The sequence below is a fragment of the Gymnoscopelus microlampas genome (assembly GCF_963454915.1).
Source record: "Gymnoscopelus microlampas genome assembly, chromosome: 13".
Taxonomy (NCBI): domain Eukaryota; kingdom Metazoa; phylum Chordata; class Actinopteri; order Myctophiformes; family Myctophidae; genus Gymnoscopelus; species Gymnoscopelus microlampas.
The window spans coordinates 47961721-47974139 of NC_139950.1; the positions used below are offsets into that span (position 1 = coordinate 47961721).

At 40.4% G+C, this 12419-nt stretch overlaps 1 protein-coding gene across 2 annotated transcripts in view; it reads right to left on the reverse strand.

Moving 5' to 3' along the window:
• tspan14 (tetraspanin 14) overlaps positions 1-12419 on the reverse strand; it is a 33665-nt gene that overhangs the window by 16045 nt on the left and 5201 nt on the right. For both annotated transcript variants that reach the window (XR_014602031.1, XM_084075518.1), the window contains exons 2-5: positions 11470-11557; positions 5308-5358; positions 3433-3579; positions 1859-2029 (exon numbers count right to left, since the gene is read on the reverse strand). Coding sequence is in view for 1 of the 2 variants with exons in the window: in XM_084075518.1 (XP_083931644.1) it covers positions 1859-2029; positions 3433-3579; positions 5308-5358; positions 11470-11550 (450 nt within the window). In the remaining variant the exon portion in view is untranslated. The remainder of the gene's footprint in view (positions 1-1858; positions 2030-3432; positions 3580-5307; positions 5359-11469; positions 11558-12419) is intronic.

Here is a 12419-nt window from a genome sequence, read left to right on the forward strand (position 1 = left end):
ACAGACTATGCACCCACTGCACACAAAAGGAAGTGGAAACCGAGCTACACTTCCTAACCGTCTGTCCATTGTACCAAGACATCAGAGACACATACTTCCCACAGATTACAACCACACACAGAGACTTTGAAAACATGACCAACGACAAAAAACTCCCATATCTGCTGGGCGAAGTACAACAATGTGCAAACACAGCAGCAAGATTCGTGAGTTGTTGTGATAGGAGAAGGATATCGAACGGAACACAACCACCCTAAAGACTAATCATTGTGTATATTCCTACACTATACCTGCACCCAGTGATCTTGGTACATAGAAATTGATCTATTGAAGATTCTGACTTTCAAATGTACATTTTTTGTTTTGATTGTATTGCTGTCTTTTTGCTTTGGCAATGTAAACGTATGTTTTCTCATGCCAATAAAGCCCTTTGAATTGAATTGAATTGAATTGAATTGGGTGGGGGGTTCAATGTTGTAAGCCATAGAGTTAAAAAATAATAGAGAGGGCACCGGATATCCCCTCCCATCCACTTGCATTGAGTTGCTCACCCAGCGCATGGGCCTGAAATCACCCATTCTTCCGGGTTGGAAACGTATTGGGATGGAGCTCGGGATGGAGCTCGAAAACCGGGTCCATTATATACCCGGGCATGAATTTATCGAGACCCGGTTTTCAAAAGCTTTAGGCTTGTCGAGCCTGTTATCGAGTGTAGCGGCCCATGACGTCATGTCTAAACTATCAAAACAAGAGGCGATCAAGAAATGAATCTAATCAACCACGCTGGCACAAACATGTTGGTCTAAAAGTGTATTGATAGCTGCAAGTTGTGCCAAACAGCGCTGCCCGGGGAAACAAGGAAGATTAATTTTATTGGCTCACTACATCACTATTTTAAGGGGGCTGTAAGCGTCCATTTGGTTCCATTTGTACACTCGGGTTGCGTCGTTGTGTAATGTGTTTACATGTGCAGTGCAGCGGTGAAACAATGGAGTCAACGAGTGAAACGCTCAAAGGTTTTCCCTCAGTCTATCGTTGCCGAAAATGGCAGATCTACAAGCTCACAACTTGGTGCGAACAGACGCAGTGTGAGCTTGGAGATCGGCTATGTTTGGTGCGTGACACCGTCGTACGATGAAGTATACATTGCGCTTTTAAAGCGACAGTACACACATTAACCGTTTCTTCAATATTATTTTCCAAAAGTAAAAAGGTCACTTGCCTTCTGTCTGTTAGAAAAGTACTGTATTTGAAGGCCCTAGTAAAATGTAGTGCGAGTGATATATTTTGGTTAAAACAAAGAAAAAAGAATAGAAAAAATAACTATGCATTTTTTGTTTATACAAAGTTGAAGAGACATGGAGATTTTATAGTAATTATTACAGTACTATTCATAATATAAAGCCATTTAACACTTATTGCACATTATATGAATGGTTGTTTTAATGGTAGGCAAAAATATTTTTAACTTTTGTCATCTTCATTTAATTTTAGATAGTGGTCAGCCACAAACTCACTGTCACAACTGGCCAATAAAAAAAGATACCGGTTCTGTTCAGAAGTATTCGTCTCACGTCTTTTTTCTTAATAATAGAAAAAGATGTTTTAAACATATATATTTAAAGATTTGCACACATTTTCACGATTTAAAAAAAATAGCAGATCTACAAGCTCGTAGCGCGTAGATCTGCAATTTTTGAATGGCCAAAGAAATCTTAAAATGACACAGATGTGTTCCAGATTGAATGGATTAACTTACTCCCATTATAAAAATCAAGTCATCAGGCTACCACACACACACACACACACACACACACACACACACACACACACACACACACACAGAGTGGTGCGTTACCATTTTCTGCAGAGAGTCTATGAGGTTCTGCAGGTCTATGTCGTCTCTGTAAGCTCTGATGTTGGCCAGGAAGAAATCCTTGATCCATTCTCTGACCTGAGACTGGAACACCACCGCCAACACCGCCGCCGTCAGCTCCAGGAAGAAGATTAGACCTATGACCCCTGAAAACTACAGCAGAGGAAGAAGAGGATTAGACCTATGACCCCTGAAAACTACAGGAGAGGAGAGTCAGTACATTATTTGATCAGTCATTACAACAACAAAAAAACATATTTCAAATCAAAGAATCCATTTTGGGGCAATTTTTTTTTTATTTGAATGAAAAACAAGTAGGGATGCACCGATATGGAAATTCTTGGCCGATAACAATGTGTAAAATAACAATTTAGCCGATATGTGTTTATTTCGTTTCTGGTGTTATTATTTCCCCCTTTTGTGCCGGGGAAACAAATACCTCTTCATTATAAGAAATAACTGTTCAGAATCTGCATAATTGCCTTGATGCGAGTAACATTAACAAGTGTCAACGAGCTTCAGCTTGACACACACACACACACACACACACACACACACACACACACACACACACACACACACACACACACACACACACACACACACACACACACACACACACACACACAGCTGTGCTGAACTGAAAGTGACTGCAGTTAGTTAAAAAAAAAAACTTGGAATATGACTGAAGACATGATAATGTTTACTGTGATTATTACGGTAACCTTACATTATAGTCAGAAGCTTGTAGATGTGTGTGTGTTGACAGGATGTTTGCCTACTAAACCCAGATAAGGGATGTTAGGGTTGATGTGGTTAACAGTGTTAAAGAGGAACACATGCAGTATGACTGTAGCCTTCATTACTCATCTCAACCATGACGCAACGTGCTTACCAGTTACCAGTGAGAACAGAGGTCATTTACAAAGACAGTTAATTTACAGTCATTTACAGTCATTTACAAATCCTCTCTCACACACGCAGTGGTGGAAAGTAACTAAGTACATTTACTCAAGTACTGTACTTAAGTACAATTTTGAGGTATTTGTACTTTACTTGAGTATTTCCAATTTCCAATACTTTTACTTTTACTCCACTACATCTCAGGGGCAAATATTGTACTTTTACTCCACTACAATGATTTGAGAACTTTAGTTACTAGTTACTTTTCATATATAAATTGTTATATTATGAAACATACTTTAATCACTTTAGCCCTATTTTATACCTAGGCTATTTGAAAATAGCCGATCTACAAGCTCACAACGCGTCGCGATGCGACGCGTTGTGAGCTTGTAGATCTGCTATTTCCAAATATTTTAGTACTTTTACTTTTGGTACTTTAAGTACATTTTGATGCCAATACTTTTGTACTTTTACTCAAGTACATTTTTGAATTCTGGACTTTTACTTGTAACAAAGTATTTCTATAATGCCGTATTGATACTTTTACCTAAGTAAAACATTTGAGTACTTTTTCCACCACTGCACACACGTATATGTCAGTGTGCCACAGACTATACCCGCCCCTGTGCCGCCCCGGGCCATGCACTTACAAACTTGAGCAGGCAGATGTTCTCCCTCAGAGCGCCCACGCATCCGGCGAAGCCCAGGATGAAGGTGACGCCCCCCACCACCAGAACCAGCCACACCGGGTCGAACCCATGGAGTCTGGTCACCTGGGTCAGGTCTAACAGCACTCCCTACAACACACACACACACACACTCACTTTTTCATTTGAGCTAAAAAAGCATTATTTTACACTTTGGGCTATTCAAAAATAGCAGATCTACAAGCTCGTAGCGCAGCATCGAGTGCCGCACTACGAGCTTGTAGATCTGCTATTTTTTTTAAATCGTGAAAATGTGTGCAAATCTTTGAATATATATTGTTTAAAGCGAACATTTTTAACTCTATTCTTTGTTTCTGGGGGGTCCCTGGAACAAAACATTTTGAGATGGGGGTCGGTGGACAAATACATATAATTTTAGGGGTCCTTGACATAAAAAAGATTGAGCACCACTGATATAGAAATATACCCCCCCCCCCCCCCAAGAGAAGATTTGTGTTAAAAAAAAAAAGAAGAATCAAAAACACTTCCAAGAATTCAAGACAATGTTCAAAGATAGCAGATGTACAAGCCTACAGCGTGTCGCTTTGAGCTTTTTGCACATCTGCTATTTTTTTTAATCTAAAATGACACAACTGCTTTCCCGGTTTTAATGGTTTAAGACAGGGGGTTTTCAACAGGTGGTCCGTGGACCACTTGGTGGTCCGGTGAAGGTATTGGATGTGGTCCCCATGACCATGCATTTACTGTAGTAATGAAGGAGAGTGAAGAATTGTATTTTCATTTTTATTCCAACAGTGCATTCATGAACTGGTGACCTTTGATGTTGTCAGTTACTGGGAAGATGGAGGTCAAGAAATTCCACAGAAAATAGAATTAGTTAGTTAGAATCTCAAGAAGGGGAGGTGTACTGGATTGCTTGGTTGAGTCATCATTATTAGAAATGCATGTGTGTGTGTGTGTGTGTGTGTGTGTGTGTGTGTGTGTGTGTGTGTGTGTGTGTGTGTGTGTGTGTGTGTGTGTGTGTGTGTGTGTGCTCAGTCATAAATGAGTTACCATCAGTATATCAGTCAACATGAGTTTAATATCGTCACCTTGCTAAACTAATGGCCTAAGTCATTTTTTGAGGAAAATGATATTTTTGCCTAAATCAGCTCCTCATGACACCGGCCACCTCTGGTAAAATGGCCCATCTCCTAATTGAAAAGGATCATGTTGTTCACTCGCCTTTTAGTATAATGACCTAAATCCCTAGTGTGACTTAGGCCAAAATAGGCCTTTTTTTGGCCTATGTCACATGGTTTTGTGACTTAAGCCAAATTATTTACTGATTTAGGCCATTTTGAAATCATTTTTGCTTTTTTTTTTGCCTAAGTCAGATTGAATCCTATTTAAACGTATTTAAATCTCTTCTGTTACATAACTGACAGACAGTGTTATTTGTATTTAAATAGTCATAATTTGTTATAAACATTTTGGGTCAAATGATTAAGAAATATCATATAGTTTTGTTTTTGATCAGTTTTTTATTTTTCCTGAAAAACTTTTAAAAAAATGACTAAGGCCATTAGTTTAGCAAGGATGATTTTTTTTAGTCAGGGTGGTGGTCCCTGGTTCACAATCAGTTGAAAACCACTGGTTTATAAGACGTAAATCACGTCAAAAAACGAAATATATCAAGAGTAAAAAAAAAGACCCCGAAATCGGGCATCGGTGAGCTGTAGTTTTCTATCTACATGCGTGCATGCATTTGTACTTGAGAGTGTGTGTGTGTGTGTGTGTGTGTGTGTGTGTGTGTGTGTGTGTGTGTGTGTGTGTGTGTGTGTGTGTGTGTGTGTGTGTGTGTGTGCGTGTGTATACCTTCTCACTCCAAGCCCAGAAGCCAATGGCAATGAAAGCAGCTCCAGCCAACTGCAACGGAGACACACATACAGTACCTCCGATTATTACATTCATCCATTACAACCTAGTAAACAGTCAGCAAGTAGTACAGGGTTCCCCAATAGGCGGCCCGCGGCCCTTTTTCCACCCCGCGAGAGGCAACTGTCCGGCCTGCGACGACTCCTGTTTTGATTTTGTTTGTTTTTTTAAATAATAATATCTGTATTACTGTTCAAGCAGACTAACAAACACATCTGTAAGTAAATTGTTGATTCTGGACTTATTTTGATTTTCAGTATGTACAACTGGCTGCTGTATTACTGTATTACTTTTCAAGCAGACTTATTTTGTTTCCAGAGTGCATTTTTTCCTTGTGTGACCCTCAACCAGTGGCGTACCCACCATAGAGGCAAGGTAGCCCAACTAAAATCTCGCCTCCCCTAGAAAATAAAGTAAAAGACTGACTGAGAAACAGGCAGCGAAAAAGAATCCAAACAGAAAAATTGGCCGTCGGGCCATTAGCCCGCCAGACAGCCAATACACTATCCATTCAGCAGAGCGACCCTCGCCTATAGTGATGCAAATGTCTTCATGCCATGGGCATGGGGTGCCAGGGGTGGGGGTCTGGGCCATCACCTGTACTCACCTGGCATAAAAGTGGTTCTGAGAGCAGCTTGAGCCATTCATTACTTAAGCAATATTACACGAGAGGGTGTGCTTTACCGTCATTATTGGCACGCCAGTGATGCGGTCAGGAACGAGGCGCAGCCGAGTTCCGCCAGCATCACTGAAGTGCCAATAATGTAAGGTAAAGCACACCCTCGAGTGTAATATTGCGATTATACAACAGTTACCAACAAAACACATCCAAATGTATTCATATTGTGGGGCAATTCATAATAAAAATGTTTCGCTATTATGTTTCCCTGTAAAGAGAAGAGTTTATTTGACTGAGACAAAATAGTCCCTGTAGCACAACACAGCTGAGGCACAACACAGCTGATTCCAGTAGGCTATATGCTCCGTCGTACGAAGGTATCGCACGGCGAAAATAGCCGATCTACAAGCTCACAACGCGTCGCGTTGTGAGCTTGTAGATCGGTTTCGCGTTCTCCTTCTCATCCTCTTGACCTCTTCTAACCATTGATCAACCGTAAGTCCACCAAATAAATCAAAATTGACAACATAGTCCATTTTGCGTAGCTGTTTGTTCTCCGGTGGCGGCGGTGGGTCAGGATACTCTCGGTTTGTTTTCATACCGTGGGACAGCGTGACGTTACAGCACAGCTGTGCGATATATGGTCTAAGCAGGCGCGGAGTGATTTATTAATGTGATTCGGCCCGTGCTATGATGCTGGTTTGAAGCACGGCTAGAAAGCTATTTCAACCAATCAGATTGCTTGGTCGGAACTACCTGTTGTATAATAAACTACAACATGAAGAGACCACCGCTGAAGAAGAGATTCATCCAGAGGACTGAGAGGACGCTACCTTTCACCACCGCTGCCAAGACCGTGGCGGCGCCAGGACCAGCGCAATACATACATTGATTGTACTTGCATATTGTTTTTATTAGCGTTTTTCAGTTTTGTAATTTGTAGTCAGTGTAGTGTTGTTGTTAACTTGTTTCCCCCCGCGATTTTTCCCCGAGTCCCCCCCCTCCCCGCCCCCCTTCGGGGAGAAAACAAATCTCGCCTGCCCTAAACGTAATTCCTGGGAACGCCACTGCCCTCAACACAGGATTTAAGAACCCCAGGCCTAAAATAAAACAGTGTCAAATTAGCTCGATTAGAGAAAAAAAAACGAATAAAAAACTACACATTTTGCGCGCGGGCACAATGCCCCCCCTGGCCCTCGGCTTGATACCCGAGACATGATTTGGCCCTTGGGGAAAAGTAATTGGGGAACCCTGAAGTAGTAAGTCCCGGTGATACATGACCAGCACAATGTGGAATAAATGCCCTGACATCAGCCATTAACCCATTCAATCCGGGAACACATCTGCGTAATTTTTAGATTTCTTTGGCTATTCAAAAATAGCAGATCTACAAGCTCATAGCGCGGCACTCGGTGCCGCGCTATGAGCTTGTAGATCTGCTATTTTTGAAAAATCCTGAAAATATGTGCAAATCTTTGTAAATATATATACCGGTATATATATATTTTTAAGCAAACATTTGTAACACAAATCTTTGCTCCTGAGGTGGGGGGCGTCCCTGGAACAAAACATTTTGAGATGGTGGTGCGCGGCCAAATAAATACAGAACAAATCCTAACAGTATGTTGCTATATCAGTGGTGCACCGACTTTTCCATGTCAAGGACCCCCAAAATTAAATGTATATATGGCCGCAGCCCCTCAAAATATGTTGTTCCAGGGACCCCCCCAGAAGCATAGATCGGAGTTAAAAAGGGTCGCTTTAAAACATACGTAATCAAAGATTTGCAAAAATGTTCCACAATTCCACAAAGCTCAATCTGCTATTTTTTAATAGCCAAAGAAATCTTAAAATGACACATTGATCTTACACATCTTAACTAGGGGTGTGCCGATACACTAATTTCACGAAACGATACGATACGATATTTGGCTCACAACTTCGATACGATTTCGATACGATACGATACGCACTTTTTTTATTATGAAAATATATGGAGGAGAAAAAAAGAAAATGCAAACAAATAATTCTGTTTTTGCATTATTCAGACATGCAAACTTGTAGCTTTTCAGCTACAATAGCCGTTTTGAATCCAAATAGTATGACACCTGACCCGAAGAAAAAACATGTTGTCACTCTTTTCACTTCGGGGCCGTTTGCATGCCTGATTATTATGATTGTAAAAAAAAAAAAAAAAAAAAAAAAATGTTTTTTTTTTTTCAAAAACGATATTTTTTTCCCCCAAAACGATACATATCGTCGCGAAAACGTATCGCGATATATCGCGGGACGATATATCGGCACACCCCTAATCTTAACCCATTAAGACCTGGAACTGTGTCATTTTTAGATTTGAGCTAAAAATCATTATTTTACACTTTGGGCTATTCAAAAATAGATCTGCTATTTTTGAAAAATCGTGAAAATGTGTGCAAATCTTTGAATATATATATATTTTAAAGCGAACATTTTTAACTCAAATCATTGCCTCTGGGGGTCCCTGGAACAACATATTTTGATGGGGGTCCGCGGCCAAATACATATAATTTTGGGGGTCCTTGACATGTAAAAGATTGAGCACCACTGATATAGAAACATACGTTTTTCAGAATACTGTTGAGATTTAGGAGACATCCTAAATCTCAACAAATCTCTCATCCTAGAATCGGCTTCAGGTCTTAATGGGTTAATTGATAAAGGGATTGTGAATCACTAGCTTCTTTCTCCGATATGCCTGGTATAATATCATGAGGTGTATTTACTGTATGAGGTAGTTCATATGATGTGAGGTGTATTTACTGTATGAGGTAGTTCATATGATGTGAGGTGTATTTACTGTATGAGGTAGTTCATATGGTGTGAGGTGTATTTACTGTATGTATGAGGTAGTTCATATGGTGTGAGGTGTGTGTGCTGTGTGTGCCACCAGACAGCGTCTTGGTAAATTCAGTCTGTAGTCGTACAAACCAAATAGACATGTCCTTACATTTCCTGTTGTCACGGCAACACATTGTCATCACATCCTGTTGTGTAATCCTGACAGGAAACACCTTGACACCTTATCTGAAGCTCTGGTTACAACACTGTCTGTCTCTCATACGCTGTCTGTCTGACATACACCGTGTCCCTCTCAGCTGTCCTACTGTCTCTCCTACGCTGTCTGTCTGTCTGTCTGTCTGTCTGCCTGTCTCCCATACACTGTCTGTCTGTCATACACCGTCTCCCTCTGAGCTGTCCTACTGTCTGTCTCTCTCTCAGCTGTCCTACTGTCTGTCTCTCTCTCAGCTGTCCTACTGTCTGTCTCTCAGCTGTCCTAATGTCTGTCTCTCCTACACTGTCTCCTTCACAGCTAGCCTACTGTCTGTCTCTCCTACTCTGTCTCCTTCTCAGCTGTCCTAATGTCTGTCTCTCCTACACTGTCTCCTTCTCAGCTGTCTTAATGTCTGTCTCTCCTACACTGTCTCCTTCTCAGCTGTCCTAATGTCTGTCTCTCCTACTCTGTCTCCTTCTCAGCTGTCCTAATGTCTGTCTCTCCTACACTGTCTCCTTCTCAGCTGTCCTAATGTCTGTCTCTCCTACTCTGTCTCCTTCTCAGCTGTCCTACTGTCTGTCTCTCCTACACTGTGTCTCTCAGCTGTCCTACTGTCTGTCTCTCCTACGCTGTCTGTCTGTCTGTCATACACTGTCTCACTCTCAGCTGTCCTACTATCTCCTACACTGAGGATTTTACAGTGTAGATGTGGGTTTTAAATTGTCTCATCAAACTGGGGGTGCTTGAAATGAAAGACACTGAGAATCACTGATGGTCAGGACATCCCGATAAATAACCTTTTCATTCACGCCTCCCCTGAATGACATTGTTACTTTACAGCACCTTACATTTATGTCTTATTACGTTACGTGGATATGTCTATCTTAACCCTTTAAAGGGGAAATCCACCCCTTTTCAATATTTAACTATGTCATTAATATAGCATAAAGGAGTTGTGTGGAAATAAGAAAAAAGTTCCCCCCTTTCTGTGTTGCTTTGAACTGGAGGATTGATTGTGGGTTTAACATTGCAAATTACACCATGATGAGTCATCACAGTGTAATTTGCAATGTTAAACCCACAATCAATCCTCCAGTTCAAGGCAACACAGAAAGGGGGGAACTTTTTTCTTATTTCCACACAACTCCTTTATGCTATATTAATGACATAGTTAAATATTGAAAAGGGGTGGATTTCCCCTTTAAGACCTGGAACGCATCTGTGTCATTTTTAGATTTCAATGGCTATTCAAAAATAGCAGATCTACAAGCTCATTTTGTGAGAAAAAAAAACGAAAACGTGTGCAAATCTTTGAATATACATTTTTCCAAGCGAACATTTTAATTGCAACTCTGTTACAACTTCTGGGGGTCCCTGGAACAACATATTTTAGATGGGGGGGGGGGGGGGTCCACAGCCAAATATATATATTTTTTGAGAACCACTGATATTATAGCGACATAGGATTTTGAAGACATTTGTAGAATCCCCCAGAAGCAAAGATTTGAGTTACAAATGTTTGCTTTAAACAATATATATATTCAAAGATTTGCAAAAAAATCCACACTTTCCCCACTAAAAATAGAATCCCCCAGAAGCTATTTTTGAATAGCCAAAGAAATCTAAAATGACTCGGATGCGTTCCAGGTCTTAATGGGTTAAACTGAAAACTTTAATCTTGACATATTATGTACAGCCACTTGAACCCGAGCATCCCTATTCTGGGGGCGAAGTAACATTCGGCAAAAACAGTCAAATCTACAAGCTCACAACGCATCGCAAAGCCCCGCTTTGTGAGCTTGTAGATAGGCTATGTTTGGCAAAGAGATGGAAAAAAGAACGCACCAAGTACAGTACAACTCATGTCCGTTGTACTTAAGTGCAGAGGGTCTAAGTGGTTAAACTAAAGTGATATTGATACATTCCTAATATTACCAAAGTATTCTGCGTCACAGCACCCTTAAAGGCAGTGGTTCTCAACCTGTGAGTCAGGGCCACCACGTGATTTTTAGGGGGGTCCCCAATTGACAAATGAAGGACTTTTAAGACCGTTTAATACCTAAAAAAAAAGAGATAAAGTAAGAAAATAAACTATAGTATAAAATCTGGTCAAACATTGGCCAAATTGTCAAATAATATAAGAAAGAGGCAACAATTGTGAAAATAGCTTTTGTCACAATATTTATCTGTGGAACAGAAACTAAATGCAATGCCTCAACTCATTACAAGTGCTTGTCAGGGTGGGGGGTACCCGGTTTAAATATGACTATTTTGCGGGCTCCCTAGTTCAAATATGATTATTTTGGGGGTCCACAGTTCAAATAAGATTAGTTTGGGGGGTCACGGGCAGAAAAGGTTGAGAGCCACTGCCACGGCATCCAGTTTGAGAAACCCTGGTGGTGAGATGAATGAATAAAAGGCGTGTGGTTAGTTAAGGGAAGGTAGGACTCACCCAGAAGATGACGTTGTAGCTGAACATGAGGTATTTATAACAACAACTGACCTCAGCACTCTCATATCGATAGTAGTGCATCGTCCACCTGTAAAAACACATTAAATCACTGTATTTATCACTCTCATATCGATAGTAGTGCATCGTCCACCTAGAGACAGGAAAAAAAACAGATTACATCACCGTATTCATCACATCACAAGTCATAAGTCATAAGCCAGTGGTTGTCAAGGTCCTTGAAGGGGTTCCAGGGGGTCCCCAACTCCCCATCAAAATGAGCTAATATAGCATCACAATAATTGTACCGGTAACCACTTTACCCATTTAGATTTTGTCTGTTCAAAAATAGCAGATCTATTGAAAGCTATTGAAAGATTTTGACAAAATATTTTCAGATGGGGGCAAAAAAGCATTATTTTACACTTTGGCTATTAAAAAAAATAGCAGATCTAGCTTGTAGATCTGCTATTTTTGAAAAATCCTGAAATGTGTGCAAATCTTTGAATATATATTGTTTTAAAGCGAACATTTGTAACTCAAATCTTTGCTTCTGGGGGGTCCCTGGAACAAAACATTTTCAGATGGGGGCTCGCAGCCAAATACATATCAATTTGGAGGTCCTTGACATGAAAAGTTTGAGAACCACTGCCATATAAGTGACCAGTGGAACAGTTTCTTCAATGGAATGAAACAAAACTTCAGATCTACTACTAGTAGACAAAAAAGTTAGAATATGGAGATAAGCGGTTTCGATATATGGCCTACTTGTGCCATAGTACAGTATTTTTTTATTATCATTTCTTAAATGTATTTAAGTTATCCATCATATCTGCCCTGTGCAATTTACGTTTACAACGCCTAAAAGGCAAACATATGCTAATCTTCATTACTTATGTCCCAAAGTTCAAAGTCAAACCACAATTAGCTGAATAAAGGTAGGGTAAGTGGTT